Source organism: Oryx dammah, unplaced genomic scaffold, assembly GCF_014754425.2.
Source record: "Oryx dammah isolate SB20612 unplaced genomic scaffold, SCBI_Odam_1.1 HiC_scaffold_5, whole genome shotgun sequence".
NCBI classification, from domain to species: domain Eukaryota; kingdom Metazoa; phylum Chordata; class Mammalia; order Artiodactyla; family Bovidae; genus Oryx; species Oryx dammah.
Genome location: NW_024070189.1, coordinates 57,430,396 through 57,446,209, shown reverse-complemented (window position 1 = coordinate 57,446,209; position 15,814 = coordinate 57,430,396). Strand labels below are relative to the sequence as shown.

General features: G+C 39.9%; 1 protein-coding gene across 3 annotated transcripts in view; it reads right to left on the bottom strand.

The window, feature by feature from the left end:
• The window catches only part of DIAPH1 (diaphanous related formin 1), a 114,602-nt gene that overhangs the window by 77,206 nt on the left and 21,582 nt on the right, over nucleotides 1-15,814 (bottom strand). For 2 of the 3 annotated variants that reach the window (XM_040239856.1, XM_040239859.1), the window contains exons 2-6: nucleotides 4,750-4,776; nucleotides 3,596-3,751; nucleotides 826-927; nucleotides 347-477; nucleotides 72-158 (exon numbers count right to left, since the gene is read on the bottom strand). In XM_040239856.1, coding sequence (XP_040095790.1) covers nucleotides 72-158; nucleotides 347-477; nucleotides 826-927; nucleotides 3,596-3,751; nucleotides 4,750-4,776 — 503 coding nt within the window. The remainder of the gene's footprint in view (nucleotides 1-71; nucleotides 159-346; nucleotides 478-825; nucleotides 928-3,595; nucleotides 3,752-4,749; nucleotides 4,777-15,814) is intronic. The other variant, XM_040239858.1, reaches the window with a different exon arrangement.

Genomic DNA, 15,814 nt, shown 5'->3' with positions numbered 1-15,814 from the left:
TCCTTTACAGCAAACAGCCAATCCCTCTACTACCCTCCACCTAGAAGATGGCAAGACTTGGAAGTCCTTACCCAGCAGTCTCTTCCTTTTCATCATGAAGTCGTTTAAGGATGTCCAATAAGGAGGCCAGGCCCTCAGCACCAAATGTTTGGACCCAACTGTTAGGAACAAAGACAATGCAATATCAAATCAGTATATTCTTATCCACAAAAATAAAGTATATCCTGGCAACTTCTTACTCCCAATCCAGAACATTCTCATACTTCCCTGATTCCTCGGATCTCTAATCCCCGCCAGTGAATTCTACAGTGGGCTCTTACTCCTGTTTCCACCTGAGAATCCTCACCTGACAGGGTTGTTGTTGAGGGAGACACGAAGGGACTCCAGGCAGCTGAGCAGAGGCATATCCCGCAAGCCTGACCTCAACTCCTGAATGTACATCATGGCTGACCTAGAGCTCTCCTTCTGGCTCATGCCCTGGAAAGAAGCAAATAGAGGTCAGTAAACACTGGACTCAGTCATAAATTGGACTAGTATTAGTTAATACCATTTAAACAACATGAGGGCAGACACCCATCATACATAGCACAGAACCATGAGATTCAGAATTTCCTTCCTATTACTCATACATACTTTATGATGATTGACTTACGCAAAAGTATATAAGAAAAGTAACTCAAATGAGGGTAAAAAATAAGTAAGTTTACACGAAACAATGAAATAGAACTGACGTTGACATAAAATGTTCTATGAAAGTAGCAAAACAAACATGGCCAAGATAAGGGCACAGTCTCCCATGTCATGGGTACCTGCCCCAGGACTCACAGCCTTGGAGGTGTGCAAGTACTGGGACACCATCTCTCTCTTGATGACAATGTCCTTCTCCCTCAAAGGTTGCTGTTTCTCCTCATTCAGGTTCATATCCAGCTAGTAGCAGGAGAAAAAAGGGGGAAAATTGCTTTGAATTCCTTACAAGTTTGAGTGTTTAATATTTAATATACTTAGTGAAGAGATGAACACACTAAATGCTTACTGAATAAAGAAATTTTCCTGACCACCCCCAGAGACTTAAGCTATTATAGATGATGGGAATTCCTCAGGGATAAATATGCTTAACATTTTAGTATAAATCCCAACAGACATTTTTATAGACATACACTTAAATGTTCTCCTATCAAAAATGGACTCTCAATACAGAGGGAAACTTACTTTGTATTATTGAAAGAAAAACAAACAAAGCATTAATCTTTTTTGCACTTGGGATGGACTTTAGTAATTTCTTCAGGCTGAAGCACTGGACCACTGGCACCATTCAAACGCCAGCAAAATCTGTGCCACTCTAGGCCTAAACACCCATTACTCCTGGTTAACTAAGTCCCTGGACAAACTCCTCCATGAAGAACAAACTGGAAGCTGACAAATTCCCTCAACAGACATAATCTGGAGTGTGTTATCAGGAGAAAGGCTCTGCTTGAGCCTGTTACATATGAAACCATCTGTCTGACCCTCCTATCTCTGTGAGCAGAAGTTCAACCCTAACAAGTCCAGAATATTATTTAAAATGGGAACGTATAGGAGGAAAAAGTGGAAATATTCAATTTCTTCTCCATGTGTATGTGTGTGATGCGTGAAGGAATCACCACCACCAAACCATAATAGCAATCTGACTTTTTTCTGACTCAATTTCTGGTGCTTTCTTCCTCCTTTCACAGATAAACTGAACAGAAAATTGCAAAATAGTGGCCCTGAGGCTGAATCAGACCCAAAGATGAAGTATGCTTTGTCTTCTAAAATTGCTAAGCATGCTTTGTCTTCTAAAAATTTCAACATTTTAAATTTGAGAGACTTCATAAAAAATATGAATTTCTAGCACCAAGGGATACAATCAGCAAATTTTAGATTACAGAAAACTGTAAAAGTCAAACAGCTTCTTCAAGAAACTTTTTATAGCAATAGAAAGGGTAAAAAAGAGGGAGGAAAATCTACAGTTCAAACAAAACTTAGGAGAACATTACAATGGGCCCTATCTGGAATCGTGACTTTGAATAAATTAAAAAAATTTTTTAACAACTTTATTAGGGAAATCTGAATGCTGGCTATTTGTTTTTTAAAAAACAATTTTTGTTGTTTTTTAAAATATACAGATTTCTGGCTTCTTGAAAAATAGAAACATCTGGCACTACTGGGCTAGCATTCCCAACAGGAACGCTACAAAACCTGGAAGTGAATTGCGGTTAGCTTTTAACAAAAACGCCAAATGTTCTTCATTTTACTGCAGTCTCTTTTCCTTTTTATCATCTCTTATGTAGCCCTTGGGGGACACCCTAGTGGCTCAGATGGTAAAGAGTTTGACCACAATGTGGGAGACCCGGGTTCAATCCCTGGGTAGGGAAGATCCCCTGGAGAAGGAAATGGCAACTCACTCCAGTATTCTTGCCTAGAAAATCGAATGGATGGAGGAGTCTGGTGGGCTACAGTCCATGGGGTCGCAAAGAGTCGGACACGACTGAGCGACTTCACTTTCACTTTTACTGTGTAGCCCTTAACTTAATTATGCTACCTCCCCTTGCCCTGAAGACATCTACATTTGCAATCCAAAGCCCCTAAGAGACTGTCTTGAAAGAGCATACTCTTAGACTGCTAACACACTTGGATTATTATGAGACAAACTGAAAGCTTCAGTGAAAAGCAATAACAGTAGTACTGGTTGAGGGTTTACTACCACAGGTCCCACGCCCTGTATTAAGGGTTTTAAACCCATGCTTTTAACTTAGTTAGACTTGCTACTAGTCTCTAATTGAAGCTGAGATTGTAAATGGAAGTTAATCCAGAGGCCTCATGAAACCATATAAGCATGTACTCTAAACTTTGCAACACTTAGCACTAATGGACACTCACCGAGTGTCCTCACTCAGTAGTCCTCACTGAGGGCAGCAAAGTCAGTGTCATCCATGCAGTTTATTACTGAACCGACCTCAGCCCCAATCTTTAAAGGTCTTCTAGTGATTGTAACATCAGAATTCTCTTTCCAGATTTACCACTAAACAGAAGACCTTGGGCAAATGACGCCTTTCCACGTCTCCAAAGTTTCTTCTTTGTAGAGATTTTGTTGTGAATGTTTTAAACCTTTATGTACTCTGGCTGTCATCACACTACCACATAAGTTGGCCCACTCACTCTATATCTTTGTGGCTTAAGTGCTGCTGAGCTAAAGGAGACTTTAACAAAGTGGTCAGTGATCAGATATTTCTAAGCCTAATTCACAGATTCCAGTCTATAGATTGGTGCCTGTATATTTAGTCCCTTCATTAATGGAGCTGCTATTAAGTTCTCTATTAAACCTAGAGGATTTTTTCGTAATTAAGGGCTAGTTAAGGAGGGCTGTGCATGAAAAAGGGCCCAACATGCCTATCTATGGAGAAGGAAATGGCAACCCACTCCAGTATTCTTGCCTGGGCAATCCCATAGACAGAGAAGCCTGGCAGGTACAGTTCAGGAGGTCTCAAAGAGCCGGACACAACTTAGTGACTAAACAACAAACATGCCCATAAAAGCATTTTCAAGGAGAAGCAATGTTTTGAGGCGGGGAACTTACCAGCATCTGTTCAAAGAGTACTAGAACTTGCTCATCTGAAACATCTTGCAATGACTGTGCTGTGGGATCATCCCCATAAAATGCAGAAGAATTTCTATGAGCAGAATTGGGCTTTTCTTTCTCCTTCTTACTTCTCATGCTGGTAAATCTCTCCAGCTGAGAAAGAGAAAAAAGTATTAGCAGTGACCCATTTTTATTATTTACACAACAAACCATACCTCAAATAGCCTCTAGCCTCTTATACACCCATGGTTCCTTTGGTTTGTGGGCAGTTTCAAGGCTCTTCTAACATGAAAAAGAGAACCAGTCTTCCTGTATCTAATTTACTACATTGACTCTGTACTCTCACCATCATCCAAAGATAAGAGGAATGAAATACTATAATTTGGAACCTGTCTAAAAAAGAGAACTTTGCTCTTTAGCTCCTCTGCCATTTCTAAGCCCTCAAGCAACACAGAACTGAAAGCACCTCATATGCGGAGTGCTCAGTAAAATGGCCTCAGTTTCCCTCTAGCTATCCAATAATAACTGTGGCCAGATCCTCAGAGGACCTCTCCCTTCGAGAGCTAAGTCTGATCATGATTTTGATATATGTTATATACAAGAAACAAGGAAATGCCTTAAAACCAGGAAGCATTGTTATTTCTTTCTTCTGTACACTCCATAGCACTTGTGTTATGCAAGCAGCAAAAGTTCAAAATATATTCTCCAAAATTCTCTTCGCAAAGAATATAATCTATTGTACTTCAGGCTTCAGGGCTATATATACCAACCTCAATCATTCCTCAAACTACAAGGACAGGTGTTCAATTAAAAAAGAGCTACCGATAAACTGCAGCTTATCGGCACTACCTGTTTGAAAATAAGAGTTAGTATCTGCAAGCATTCTGGGGCTTCCAATGATATGAGTGGCATCCAGGTAGCAAGTCAGCTTGGAGTTTAAAGAACATGCCTAACCTTGGAAATCAGTAAATATGCCAGGGAAATGCATGCAATAAATCAAACAGAGCAAAGAGTTAGAGAAAAGCTTTGGGAGGACCTGAGAGTAGAACCCATATCACATTTATAAGTTATAGAAAGTCAAAGTTATTGCAACTGGCAAATACCATAGTGTAGGAAATGAGCCATGCACATGCTGAACAAAATTTCCTTACCTCATCTGCCATGAGTCTCTTCAGAGTCTAGGAACAGGAAAAAGGAAGGAGAAGAGAGGGAAGAGAGATCAGTGAAACGCCAGGAAATTTCCTAAACATCAGATGGACTGGGGAAAAAAAAAGAGGAGAAAACAAATTGAAAGGATCTAGGCTCCTTCCTACAAGCTAGATTTCTGCCATACTCGTTAGCACATTCCCTTAGGTAAGGGGCAGGAGGAGTTTTAAGGTCACTAACATATAATAACACTTTTGGGGAAAAGAGGTGGAGAACTAAAAAAACTCTAAATCAGATGACCAATAAACCTATGAAATGTGTTCAACTTCATTAGTAAACAAGGAAATGCAGACTAAAACCACAACAAGATTATCATTTTACACTCAAGACTGGCAAAAATTTTCATGTGTGTCTAGTCACAGAGCAGCAGCAGATCTCACACACTGTTGGTGTAATGTAAATTGTTACGGCCACTTTGGAAAACACAATGGAAAACAGAATCTAGTAAAGTGAAAATATGCAGCTATATCACAACTCAACACAACAGTTTCTATAAATCTACCTTTCCTTCAGAAAGCTGCACTTACATAGCAGGCTGAGTATAACAAGAATGTTCACAGTAACACTGTAATATCTAAAACAGAGGACAATCCAAACAGCCATCTGGAGTAGAATGGGTAAACTGGTGTAATGGTACAGTGGAAAATAATTATGTGCAGAAAGTGAATGAACATATACCTACTCACAAATATAAAAGTAAATGTATTATTTTACATTGAGATTAAAAAGATGCAAAATTAAATTGTATTACCTAGGATGTACAATCATAAAGAGAATGATTACCACAAATGGCAAAACAGTGGTTACCTGGGGTGGGTGGAAGAATGATGATTGTAGAAAGGGATGGGGGCTTCAGGGGTGCTTACGATAATATTTTATCTCTTGATATGGATGATGGATACATGGATGTTCTGTTTATAACTTTTCTGTATGTTTTATATTCTCTTCTCTTCTGTATGTGTGCTGTTCAGTTCAGTTCAGTTCAGTCACTCAGTCGTGTCCGACTCTTTGCGACCCCATGAATCGCAGCACGCCAGGCCTCTCTGTTCATCACCATCTCCCGGAGTTCACTCAGACTCACGTCCATCGAGTCCGTGATGCCATCCAGCCATCTCATCCTCGGTCGTCCCCTTCTCCTCCTGCCCCCAATCCCTCCCAGCATCAGTCTTTTCCAGTGAGTCAACTCTTCGCATGAGGTGCCCAAAGTACTGGAGTTTCAGCTTTAGCATCATTCCTTCCAAAGAAATCCCAGGGTTGATCTCCTTCAGAATGGACTGGTTGGATCTCCTTGCAGTCCAAGGGACTCTCAAGACTCTTCAACACCACAGTTCAAAAGCATCAATTCTTCGGCGCTCAGCCTTCTTCACAGTCCAACTCTCACATCCATACATGACCACAAGAAAAACCATAGCCTTGACTAGACGGATCTTAGTCGGCAAAGTAATGTCTCTGCTTTTGAATATACTATCTAGCTTGGTCATAACTTTTCTTCCAAGGAGTAAGTGTCTTTTAATTTCATGGCTGCAGTCACCATCTGCAGTGATTCTGGAGCCCAAAAAAATAAAGTCTGACACTGTTTCCACTGTTTCTCCATCTATTTCCCATGAAGTGATGGGACCAGATGCCATGATCTTCGTTTTCTGAACGTTGAGTTTTAAGCCAACTTTTTCGCTCTCCTCTTTCACTTTCATCAAGAGGCTTTTTAGCTCCTCTTCACTTTCTGCCATAAGGGTGGTGTTATCTGCATATCTGAGGTTACTGATATTTCTCCCGGCAATCTTGATTCCAGCTTGTGGTTCATCCAGTCCAGCGTTTCTCATGATGTACTCTGCATATAAGTTAAATAAGCAGGGTGACAATATACAGCCTTGAGGTACTCCTTTTCCTATTTGGAACCAGTCTGTTGTTCCATGTCCAGTTCTAACTGTTGCTTCCTAACCTGCATACAGATTTCTCAAGAGGCAGGTTAGGTGGTCTGGTATTCCCATCTCTTTCAGAATTTTCCAGTTTATTGTGATCCACACAGTCAAAGGCTTTGGCATAGTCAATAAAGCAGAAATAGATGTTTTTCTGGAATTCTCTTGCTTTTTCCATGATCCAGCGGATGTTGGCAATTTGATCTCTGGTTCCTCTGCCTTTTCTAAAACCAGCTTGAACATCAGGGAGTTCACGGTTCATGTATTGCTGAAGCCTGGCTTGGAGAATTTTGAGCATTACTTTACTAGCATGTGAGATGAGTGCAATTGTGCAGTAGTTTGAGCATTCTTTGGCATTGCCTTTCTTTGGGACTGGAATGAAAACTGACCTTTTCCAGTCCTGTGGCCACTGCTGAGTTTTCCAAATTTGCTGGCATATTGAGTGCAGCACTTTCACAGCATCATCTTTCAGGATTTGAAAGAGCTCAATTGGAATTCCATCACCTCCAGTAGCTTTGTTCGTAGTGATGCTTTCCAAGGCCCACCTGACTTCACTTTCCAAGATGTCTGGCTCTAGATTAGTGATCACATTATCACGATTATCTGGGTCGTGAAGATCTTTTTTGTACAGTTCTTCCGTGGATTCTTGCCACCTCTTCTTAATATCTTCTGCTTCTCTTAGGTCAAAAGTCTGATTCAAGCAGGTACAGGAAAGCAGGAATTCTTCATTCTAATACTTAGTTTTAAACCAGGGATTTCCCTGGAGGTCCAGTGGTTAAGACTCTGCCTTCCAATGCAGGGGACATGGGTTCAATTCCTGGTTGGGGACTAAGATGCCACATGCCACTGTGTGCGGCTAAAAAAATAAGATTTTTTTAATCTTATTTTTGCTCTTCTTAGAAGAGTATAGTAAATGCCTCTTGAGTAACATTCTTCAACTAATGAAAAAACTATTTGACACTGCCACAAAATTATTCTACTAATCTTTTTACAGATGAGAAAAATCTATATCATTATGCTCATGTGCCCAAAGTCAAGAGTTTGGTTAAATCCCATGTAAACTGTGAATTTTAACTATGCCCTCTGCAGTCCAGAGGAGGTCAACCTGCTGCTGATGGAAAGCTAATCACGCACTCAAAACCCTAAGAACTTTGCTCAGTGTCCATGGAATCTGAAGCTACCTTGTGTGTGTGCTGCTCGCTGGGCAGCCAAGGCAGAAGGATCACGAGGCAGAGACCACAACACCAGGGAGACTCACAGTTCCTTTTGTCATTACTCTGGGTCGCCTGACACAGAGGTGAAACAAGCCACACAAAGGGTAAGTGTTTATAGTCAGGTTGCCACTACCAAGGTTACACTTACCTGCTCCTAGAGCAAGTGCTTCCAGTCCAGCACCTTGTCCTCCAAACTCAAAATGTCCGTCAGAACCAAACCACTACCAAAACAGTTCCGGGATGGATATAACATAGATACCAGAACCTGGGTCTAATGAATCAGTGCCAGCTAGACTCTTCATAGCTGCAGGCTAAGGTAAAGAACAGGAAACCAGCGACTTGTTTTTTCTGTCTGCAGACTCATTTCTCTTCCCTCCATCCTAGTGGTATGATCTGTCGTTTGATTTACTGTAACAGCCTAACTCATGTCCCTTCTTTCACTCTCATTTGCCCAACACAAAATCCACGCTCTATACTAAATCTAAAAGTAATTGTTCTAAAATGTCGAGCTGTCTGGGTTATTTCTCATTTAAAACTGCGCAATAGTTCCCTACTGCCCTTGGGTTAAGACCCAAATTCCTTAGCATGCCATAGGACACTTCTGACTTCTTTGTCTTGATTCATCTCTCAACAAGCCCTCTACCTCAAACCCTATCTTCTGGGCATCCTGAACTCACTGCAAGTCCACAACAGATCACGCTGTCACACCACTGCAGACCTTCTCTAGGCTGCTGCTTCCCTCAGTCCAAACTGTGCTTTCAAGGCAGCTCCAACAGGCCCTACAGGATGATACCTCCTCTGATCGGAAAGGTACCTACCTCTCCTTGTGTTTCTGCAGAAATAGGTACTTGCCCGTCTCACAGCACTACAAGTGGATTACAACTGTATTTTGATTGTCTGTCTCCTCTAGCTATTTCCAGACTAAGCTCCTTCGGGGCAGAGCCTAAGATTCAGTCATTGTATCTCCTATGAACAAAGACCATAATTTGGGGCTGCTCTCCTAAAATACCAATCCCTGAAGATTTGTTCCACCTTTTCATTGCATCGGTGAAGAAACTGAAGCCCAGACAGATGGAGTAAATCACTGAGGTCATACAAGGGCAAGCTGGGTATGGAACTCTGGTCTCCAGACAGCCCTAAACCTTTGCATTCCCCAAATTCTTGTCTTGTTCCCATTTAATGCCCACTAACTGTTGCTTTTAGACACACAAAAGTAAACATCTGTTTTCTTAAAAAGGAAGAAACCAGTCTCCTTAGATTTCCTTGGTGCATCATTAGAAACAGATTAATTCCTTTAAAAAAAGTATCCATGTTTTAGTGCGCAATTTGAGTAAGGACAGCAAAACTGATCCATGTATTTTCTCAACTACTCCCAACAGAGGGCAGCATCTACCAGCAAAGTGAATCAGTACAGGCAAAATTCTGTTTCAGAACCCAACAGAACACCCAAACTGTAAACTCAGCTCTATTACTGAAATGGAACCTGCTGCTACAGTATATTGAGCGTGTATTAATTTACTTATTTAATGTTACATGTGTTTTCCTTGAGGATCTTACAGTTTACAAATGGTAAGCTTTGTGAGGTTTTTTCCTAATTGTAACATTAACTGTTTTGTGAATTTTCTAAGATATATAACATGCTTTGTGGATTCTCTGAGGTAGTTAACAAGAGGTTCCTAGCTCATGAAAAGTAAGAATGACTAAAAATAGTAGAGTCCTAGAAGATAAGTGCTACTGGACCTGTATGTATGTATTATGCCCCAGAAGTTCAAGCTTTTTGATGATCTCTAATGATCCCACCTATTTCTATATGCCTCTATGTTCATCTTTTCCCTTGTTTGCTATCAATTATTTTCTGCCTTCAAACTACAAACCCTCACTGCACTAAATATTTCATCTTCCTGTCCCTTCTTATCAAGTCTTCTACTGAAGCTATATATTAAAACCTTTAACTACAAATACAGATACTGAAGGAAGCATAAATACAGAATGAAAAAATTTTAACATATCAAAACCTGCTCATGAATACAAATTAATATATCCAGGTAATAGACAGTAAACTGAATTAAATTTCCCCCCCCTTTTGAAATCTTTCTATATCTACAGAAAAGGAATTTTTAGGGAAAAAAAGGAAGGAGCCTACAAGGTTGGGAAGAACAAGAAAAGTGTAATTATAACCAAACTTTTGAAGCTGGGACTAAGACTCAACAGATCTAAGAAAAATGAGCCCTAAACCTGATGAAGGAAAAGCTAGTTAACTATCCAGACTGTACTTAAGAATCCTCAACAGGCTCAGGAATTAGCAGCACCAGGTATAATACTTACAGAAATGAGCAGCTGGAGGAGAGGGAGGCCAAAAATAAGATTGGTTTGAAGGCTGTTTAAGAAGCAGTTACATAGCTCAGCTGGTAAAGAATCGGCCTGCCACACAGGAAAAGCTGGTTCGATTCCTGGGTCGGGAAGATCCACTAGAGAAGGGATAAGCTACCCACTCCAGTATTCTTGGGCTTCCCTTGTGGCTCAGCTGGTAAAGAATCTGCCTGAAATGAGGGAGACCTGGGTTTGATCCCTGGGTTGGGAAGATCTCCTGGAGAAGGGAAAGGCTACCCACTCCAGTATTCTAGCCTGGAGAATTCCATGGACTGTACGCAGAGTCAGACACAACTGAGTGACTTTCACTTTTCACTTAAAGAAGCAGTTGGACCTGTAGATCCTCCCATTATCCCCAAAGCCCCTCCCCTCATGCCATCAGGAGACTACCCTCCCTTACTCTAGCATAAATCTGGAAATTTATTGTTAGAAGAGGGTAAAACACAGATCTCTGGCTCGGGGGGCAGAAATCCTATACCAAAAAGACAAGTAGTTAACCTATGCGTACTGTATATGCTGAGACACCCAGCACCTTCCCCTTTCTAGTTTCTCAGGACTCCAACACCCCAAAATCCTTACCCTTGAGGCAGAAGGTTGGAAGAGCCTTCTCTGGGGAACTGAAAAACCACCTTAAACTACTGACATACTCCAAGCAGGTCACCGTAGAGCTATGTAGTCCAATATGGTAGCTACCAGCCACAAGTAACTACTAAGTATTTATTTTTAATTGAAGGATAATTACTTTATAATATTGTGATGGTTTCTGTCATACATAAACATGTATCAGCCATAGGTATACATATGTCTTCTCCCTCTTGAACCTTCTTCGCACCTCCCTCCCCATCCCACTAGGTTGTCACAGAGCACTAGCTTTGGGTTCCCTGCTTCATCCAGGAAACTCCCACTGGCTATTTATTTTATATATGGTGCTGTATGTTTCAGTGCTTCCCTGGTGGCTCAGATGGTAAAGAATCTCCCTGCAATGTGGCAGACCTGGGTTTGATCCCTGGTTTGGAATGATCTCCTGAAGAAGGGAACACCCTGGAGAAGTCCATGGGTCGCAAAGAGTAAGACACGACTGAGAGACTAACACACACACATAGTGGCTGTATCAATGAACATCCCCACCAACAGTGCAAGAGCGTTCCCTTCAAGAGCGTTCCCTTTTTCTCCACACCCTCTTCAGCATTCATTGCTTGTAGAGTTTTTGATGATGGCTATTCTGACTGGCTCCAGTACTCTTGCCTGGAAAATCCCATGGGCCAAGGAGCCAGTCCATGGGGTCTCGAAGAGCTGGACACGACTGAGCGACTTAACTTTCACTTTTCACTTTCATACATTGGAGAAGGAAATGGCAACCCACTCCAATGTCCTTGCCTGGAGAATCCCAGGGACGGGGGAGCCTGGTGGGCTGCCATCTATGGGGTCGCACAGAGTCAGACATGACTGAAGCGACTTAGCAGCAGCAGCATTCTGACTGGTGTAAAGTGATACCTCATTGTAGTTTTGATTTGCTTGTCTCTAATAATGAGCAATGTTGAGCATCTTTTCATGCGTTTATTAGCCATCTGTATGTCTTCTTTGGAGAAATGTTTGTTTAGGTCTTCTGCCCATTTTTTGATTGGGTTGTATTCCTGATGTTGAGCTATATGAGCTGTTTATATATGCTGGAGATTAATCCTTTGTCAGCTGTTTCGTTTGCAACTATTTTCTCCCATTCTGAGGGTTGTCTTTTAATCTCGTTTACTGTTTCCTTTGCTGTGCAAAAGCTTTTAAGTTTAATTAAGTCTCATTTGTTTATTTTTATTTCCATTACTCTAGGGGGTGGGTCATAGAGGATCTTGCTACATGTCAAAAAGTGTACTGTCTTCATTTTCCTCTAAAAGTTTTATAGTTTCTGGCCTTCATTTAAGTCTTTAATCCATTCTGAGTTTATTTTCTGTGTATATAGTGTTAGCAAGTATTCTAGTTTCACTCTTTTACATATAGTTGTCCAGTTTTCCCAGCACCACTTATTGAAGGGGCTGTTTTTTCTCCGTTGTATATTTTTGCCTCCTTTGTTAAAGATAAGGTGCCCACAGGTGCATGGATTTATCTCTGGGTTTTCTATCTTGTTCACCACTGAGCATTTCTAATGTGCCTAGTGCAACTGAAACAGGAATTTTCAATTTTATTTAATTTTTTAAAAATTTAAAATTAAAAACTAGTATGTTATTGTTAAACTTAAGTATGTTTGGAATATGCTAGGTATGTGAATCTACCTATCACTTGTAAATTTTATGAAATCTAAATACATATCAAGTATATCCACAAAAATTTAGCATTCAAATTGAGATGTGCTGTAAGATATAAAATAAACTGCAGTTCAATAACTTCATATAAAAAACAAGGCAAAAACATCATTAACAATCAATATGTATCTATTACACATTAAAACAATATTTTAGGTATACAAGGTTAAAAAACATTATTAAAGTTAATTTCACATGATTCTTTTCACTTCTTTTCTTTTTTCCTTTTTCTGTGGCTACTGGAAAACCTACAATTACATATGTGACTCACATTATATTATATTTATATTGAACAGGGCAAGCCTACAATAAACTGCACAGCTAACAAGCTCTACCCATGGATCCAGTTTCCAATGAATTTTTTAGTCCTTCATTTTTAAACATGGACAACCAAGGATTATTAAACACATAAGGAAAAATACAAATGTGAGAGAGAGAGAAAGCAACTCCGTATATAGAGACTATGCAAGAAGAGAGAATAGAAAAAAATTAATATCTATAAGGGAGAACATAATGCTGGGGGTTTTTGTGTGTGTGTGTGTGTGTGTGTGTGGTTTGTTTTTTTTTTTTTTTTTTGGCTACTCCATGCAGCATGTGAGATCTCAGTTCCCTGATCAGGGATCGAATTGTGCCCCCATTGTGGAAGCATGGAGTCTTAACCACTGGAGCCTAAGTGAAAGTGAAAGCTGCTCACTTGTGTCTGACTCTGTGGAATATACAGTCCGTGGAATTCTCCAGGCCAAAATACTGCAGTGGGTTGCCTTTCCCTTCTCCAGGGGATCTTCCCAACCCAGGGATTGAACCCAAGTGGATTCTTTACCAGCTGAGCCACCAGGGAAGCCCAAGAATACTGGAGTGGGTAGCCTATCTCTTCTCCAGTGGATATTCCCGATCCAGGAATTGAACTGAGGTTTCCTGCATTGTAGGTGGATTCTTTACCAGCTGAGCTACCAGGGAAGCCCACTGGAGCCTAGGAAGTCCTCATAATGCCATTTTAAAAAGAAATATTCAGAGAAAAAAGAACCCTTAGAAGCTGAACACATGAAAACAGAAACTTAACAGAAAACTCAAGAAAGGCTGAAAGATAAGAACTTTAGGAAATCTCCCCAAAGCAGAGCAAAAAGACAGAGGTGCAAAACTGAGAGTAAAGATAAGAAAATTAGATCAGTTTGGCAAGTACAATACCCAAATAACAGGAGAAAACAGAGGAGCAAGCTATCAAGGAAATAATTCAAGAATATTTCCTAGCACTGAATGTAAGTTGGTACAGCCACTATGGAAAACAGTATGAATGGAGGTTCCTCAAAAGACTAAAAACAGAGTTGCCATATGATCCAGCAATCCCACCCCTGAGCATATATGCAGAAAACCCTAATTTAAAAAGATACATGCACCCCTATGTTCATAAACAGCACTGTTCACAATAACAAAGACAAGGCAACAACCCAAATGTCCATCATCAGACGAATAAAGAAGATACGGTTCATATATACAATGCAATATTACATGGCAATAAAAACAGAATGAAATAATGCTATTTGCAGTAACATGCATAAACCATAATTGAAAAAATATAAAAAAGAATGCACACATGTGTATATCTGAATTACTTGGCTGTACAGCAGAAACTTGACACAACATTGTAAATCAACTGTACGTTAATGTAAAAAAATATTTCCCAGTACTGAACGATGTCTCCATCACAAAAGACATATCACCACACAAAGGCATATCATGATGAAATTCCAAAACACTAAGAAAACAAAAAAAATTTTACAGTTTTAAAGAAGGGGACTTCCCTTGCCATCCAGTGGTTGAGACTTCCTGCTTTCACTGCAGAGTAGTGTAAGTTTGATCCCTGGTTGGGGAACTAAGATCCCAAATGCCACACAGTAGAGGGCGGGGGGAGGTGTGAGACAAAAAGAAGGGAGGAAAATTGATCAAAGCAATCGGAGAAGCTTTGAATTTCTTAAACTACTTATACAAAAAGCTAAATAACAAAAAAGGCAGTTTAAAATATAAAAAAACTTCTCTAACTTAGAATTCTATACCCAAATTATTGATCAAATGTGAGTTCAAAATAGACATTTTTCAGACATTAAAGTCTTCAGGAAATGTATCCAAGTGCACCTTAGGAAGCAACTGTAGGATACACTCCACCAAAATAAGGGAGCAAACCAAGAAAAGTGACAGACCTGAAATACAGGAAACAGGAGATCCAACATCTGAAAGAGGTAAAGAAAATCCCTAGGGCAAAGATTTCAGGATCTTTATGGTGACCCCCTACATTCCCCATGGCTTGACCCATTGACACCCTCAGAAAGAGCCCTTGTAAACACTTGGAGAATCTAAGGTCAGGCTGTGCCTCCAAGATAGCACTGTTTCTTCTCTCTTGGGATCCTCGATCTCACAGTGGCAATACTGTCATTTAAACATAGTCTAGATTTCTGCTGGTAACTCAATTTCTATAATAATCTTTCATTTATATGCAAACAATTATTGATAGAAGCACAAAATGTTTTTAAAGGGTCAGAAAAACAATTTATTCGATAGGAATTTTTTGTTCAATAGAATTAAATGAGCAAATAAATTTCTGAAGGTCATTAGTTAGTACAGGAAAATAGCTTAAACTGCATTTAATAAAAATTCAAATTCTCTAAAAGATTCTCAGTATTATCAAATCTTACTTAAATTAACACAAATTGCTCAAAGGTGCACTGCATCAAAGTAATAGCATCAAAATAAATATATTTGGCTGGGTACTGCTCTGCATTAAGACCATCAATCAAAATAAAAATGAAAGGCTGTCCCCTCACTTTCCTTCCAGAGTGTAATTCAAAGCTCTGATTCAGTCACCACATCCTAATGTAATATGTGGTAAGATAAATCTTTTAGTTACCATCTACAGGAAACAAGAAACTTCCTAGACACTTTACAGTTTGGTTTCTCAAAGAAACCAAAAATTAAAGTCAAGATCCCAAAGTATGCCCAGTGAGGCCAAACCAATTTATGACCAAATGAATTTGAAACATACCCTGCTCAATTAGTATCACAATAAATGCAAATGAAATCTAAAACTCCTTTTCTATAACTGGATTTGTTGTGGTGGTGGTGGTAGCTGAATCTATCAATACTTCAGCTTTTTAACAGTGGGTTGATTGGACTAAATTTGCCAGTCTTTTGGACAGAGGTTCCCTCTGTTTGCCTAGTAACAGAGCT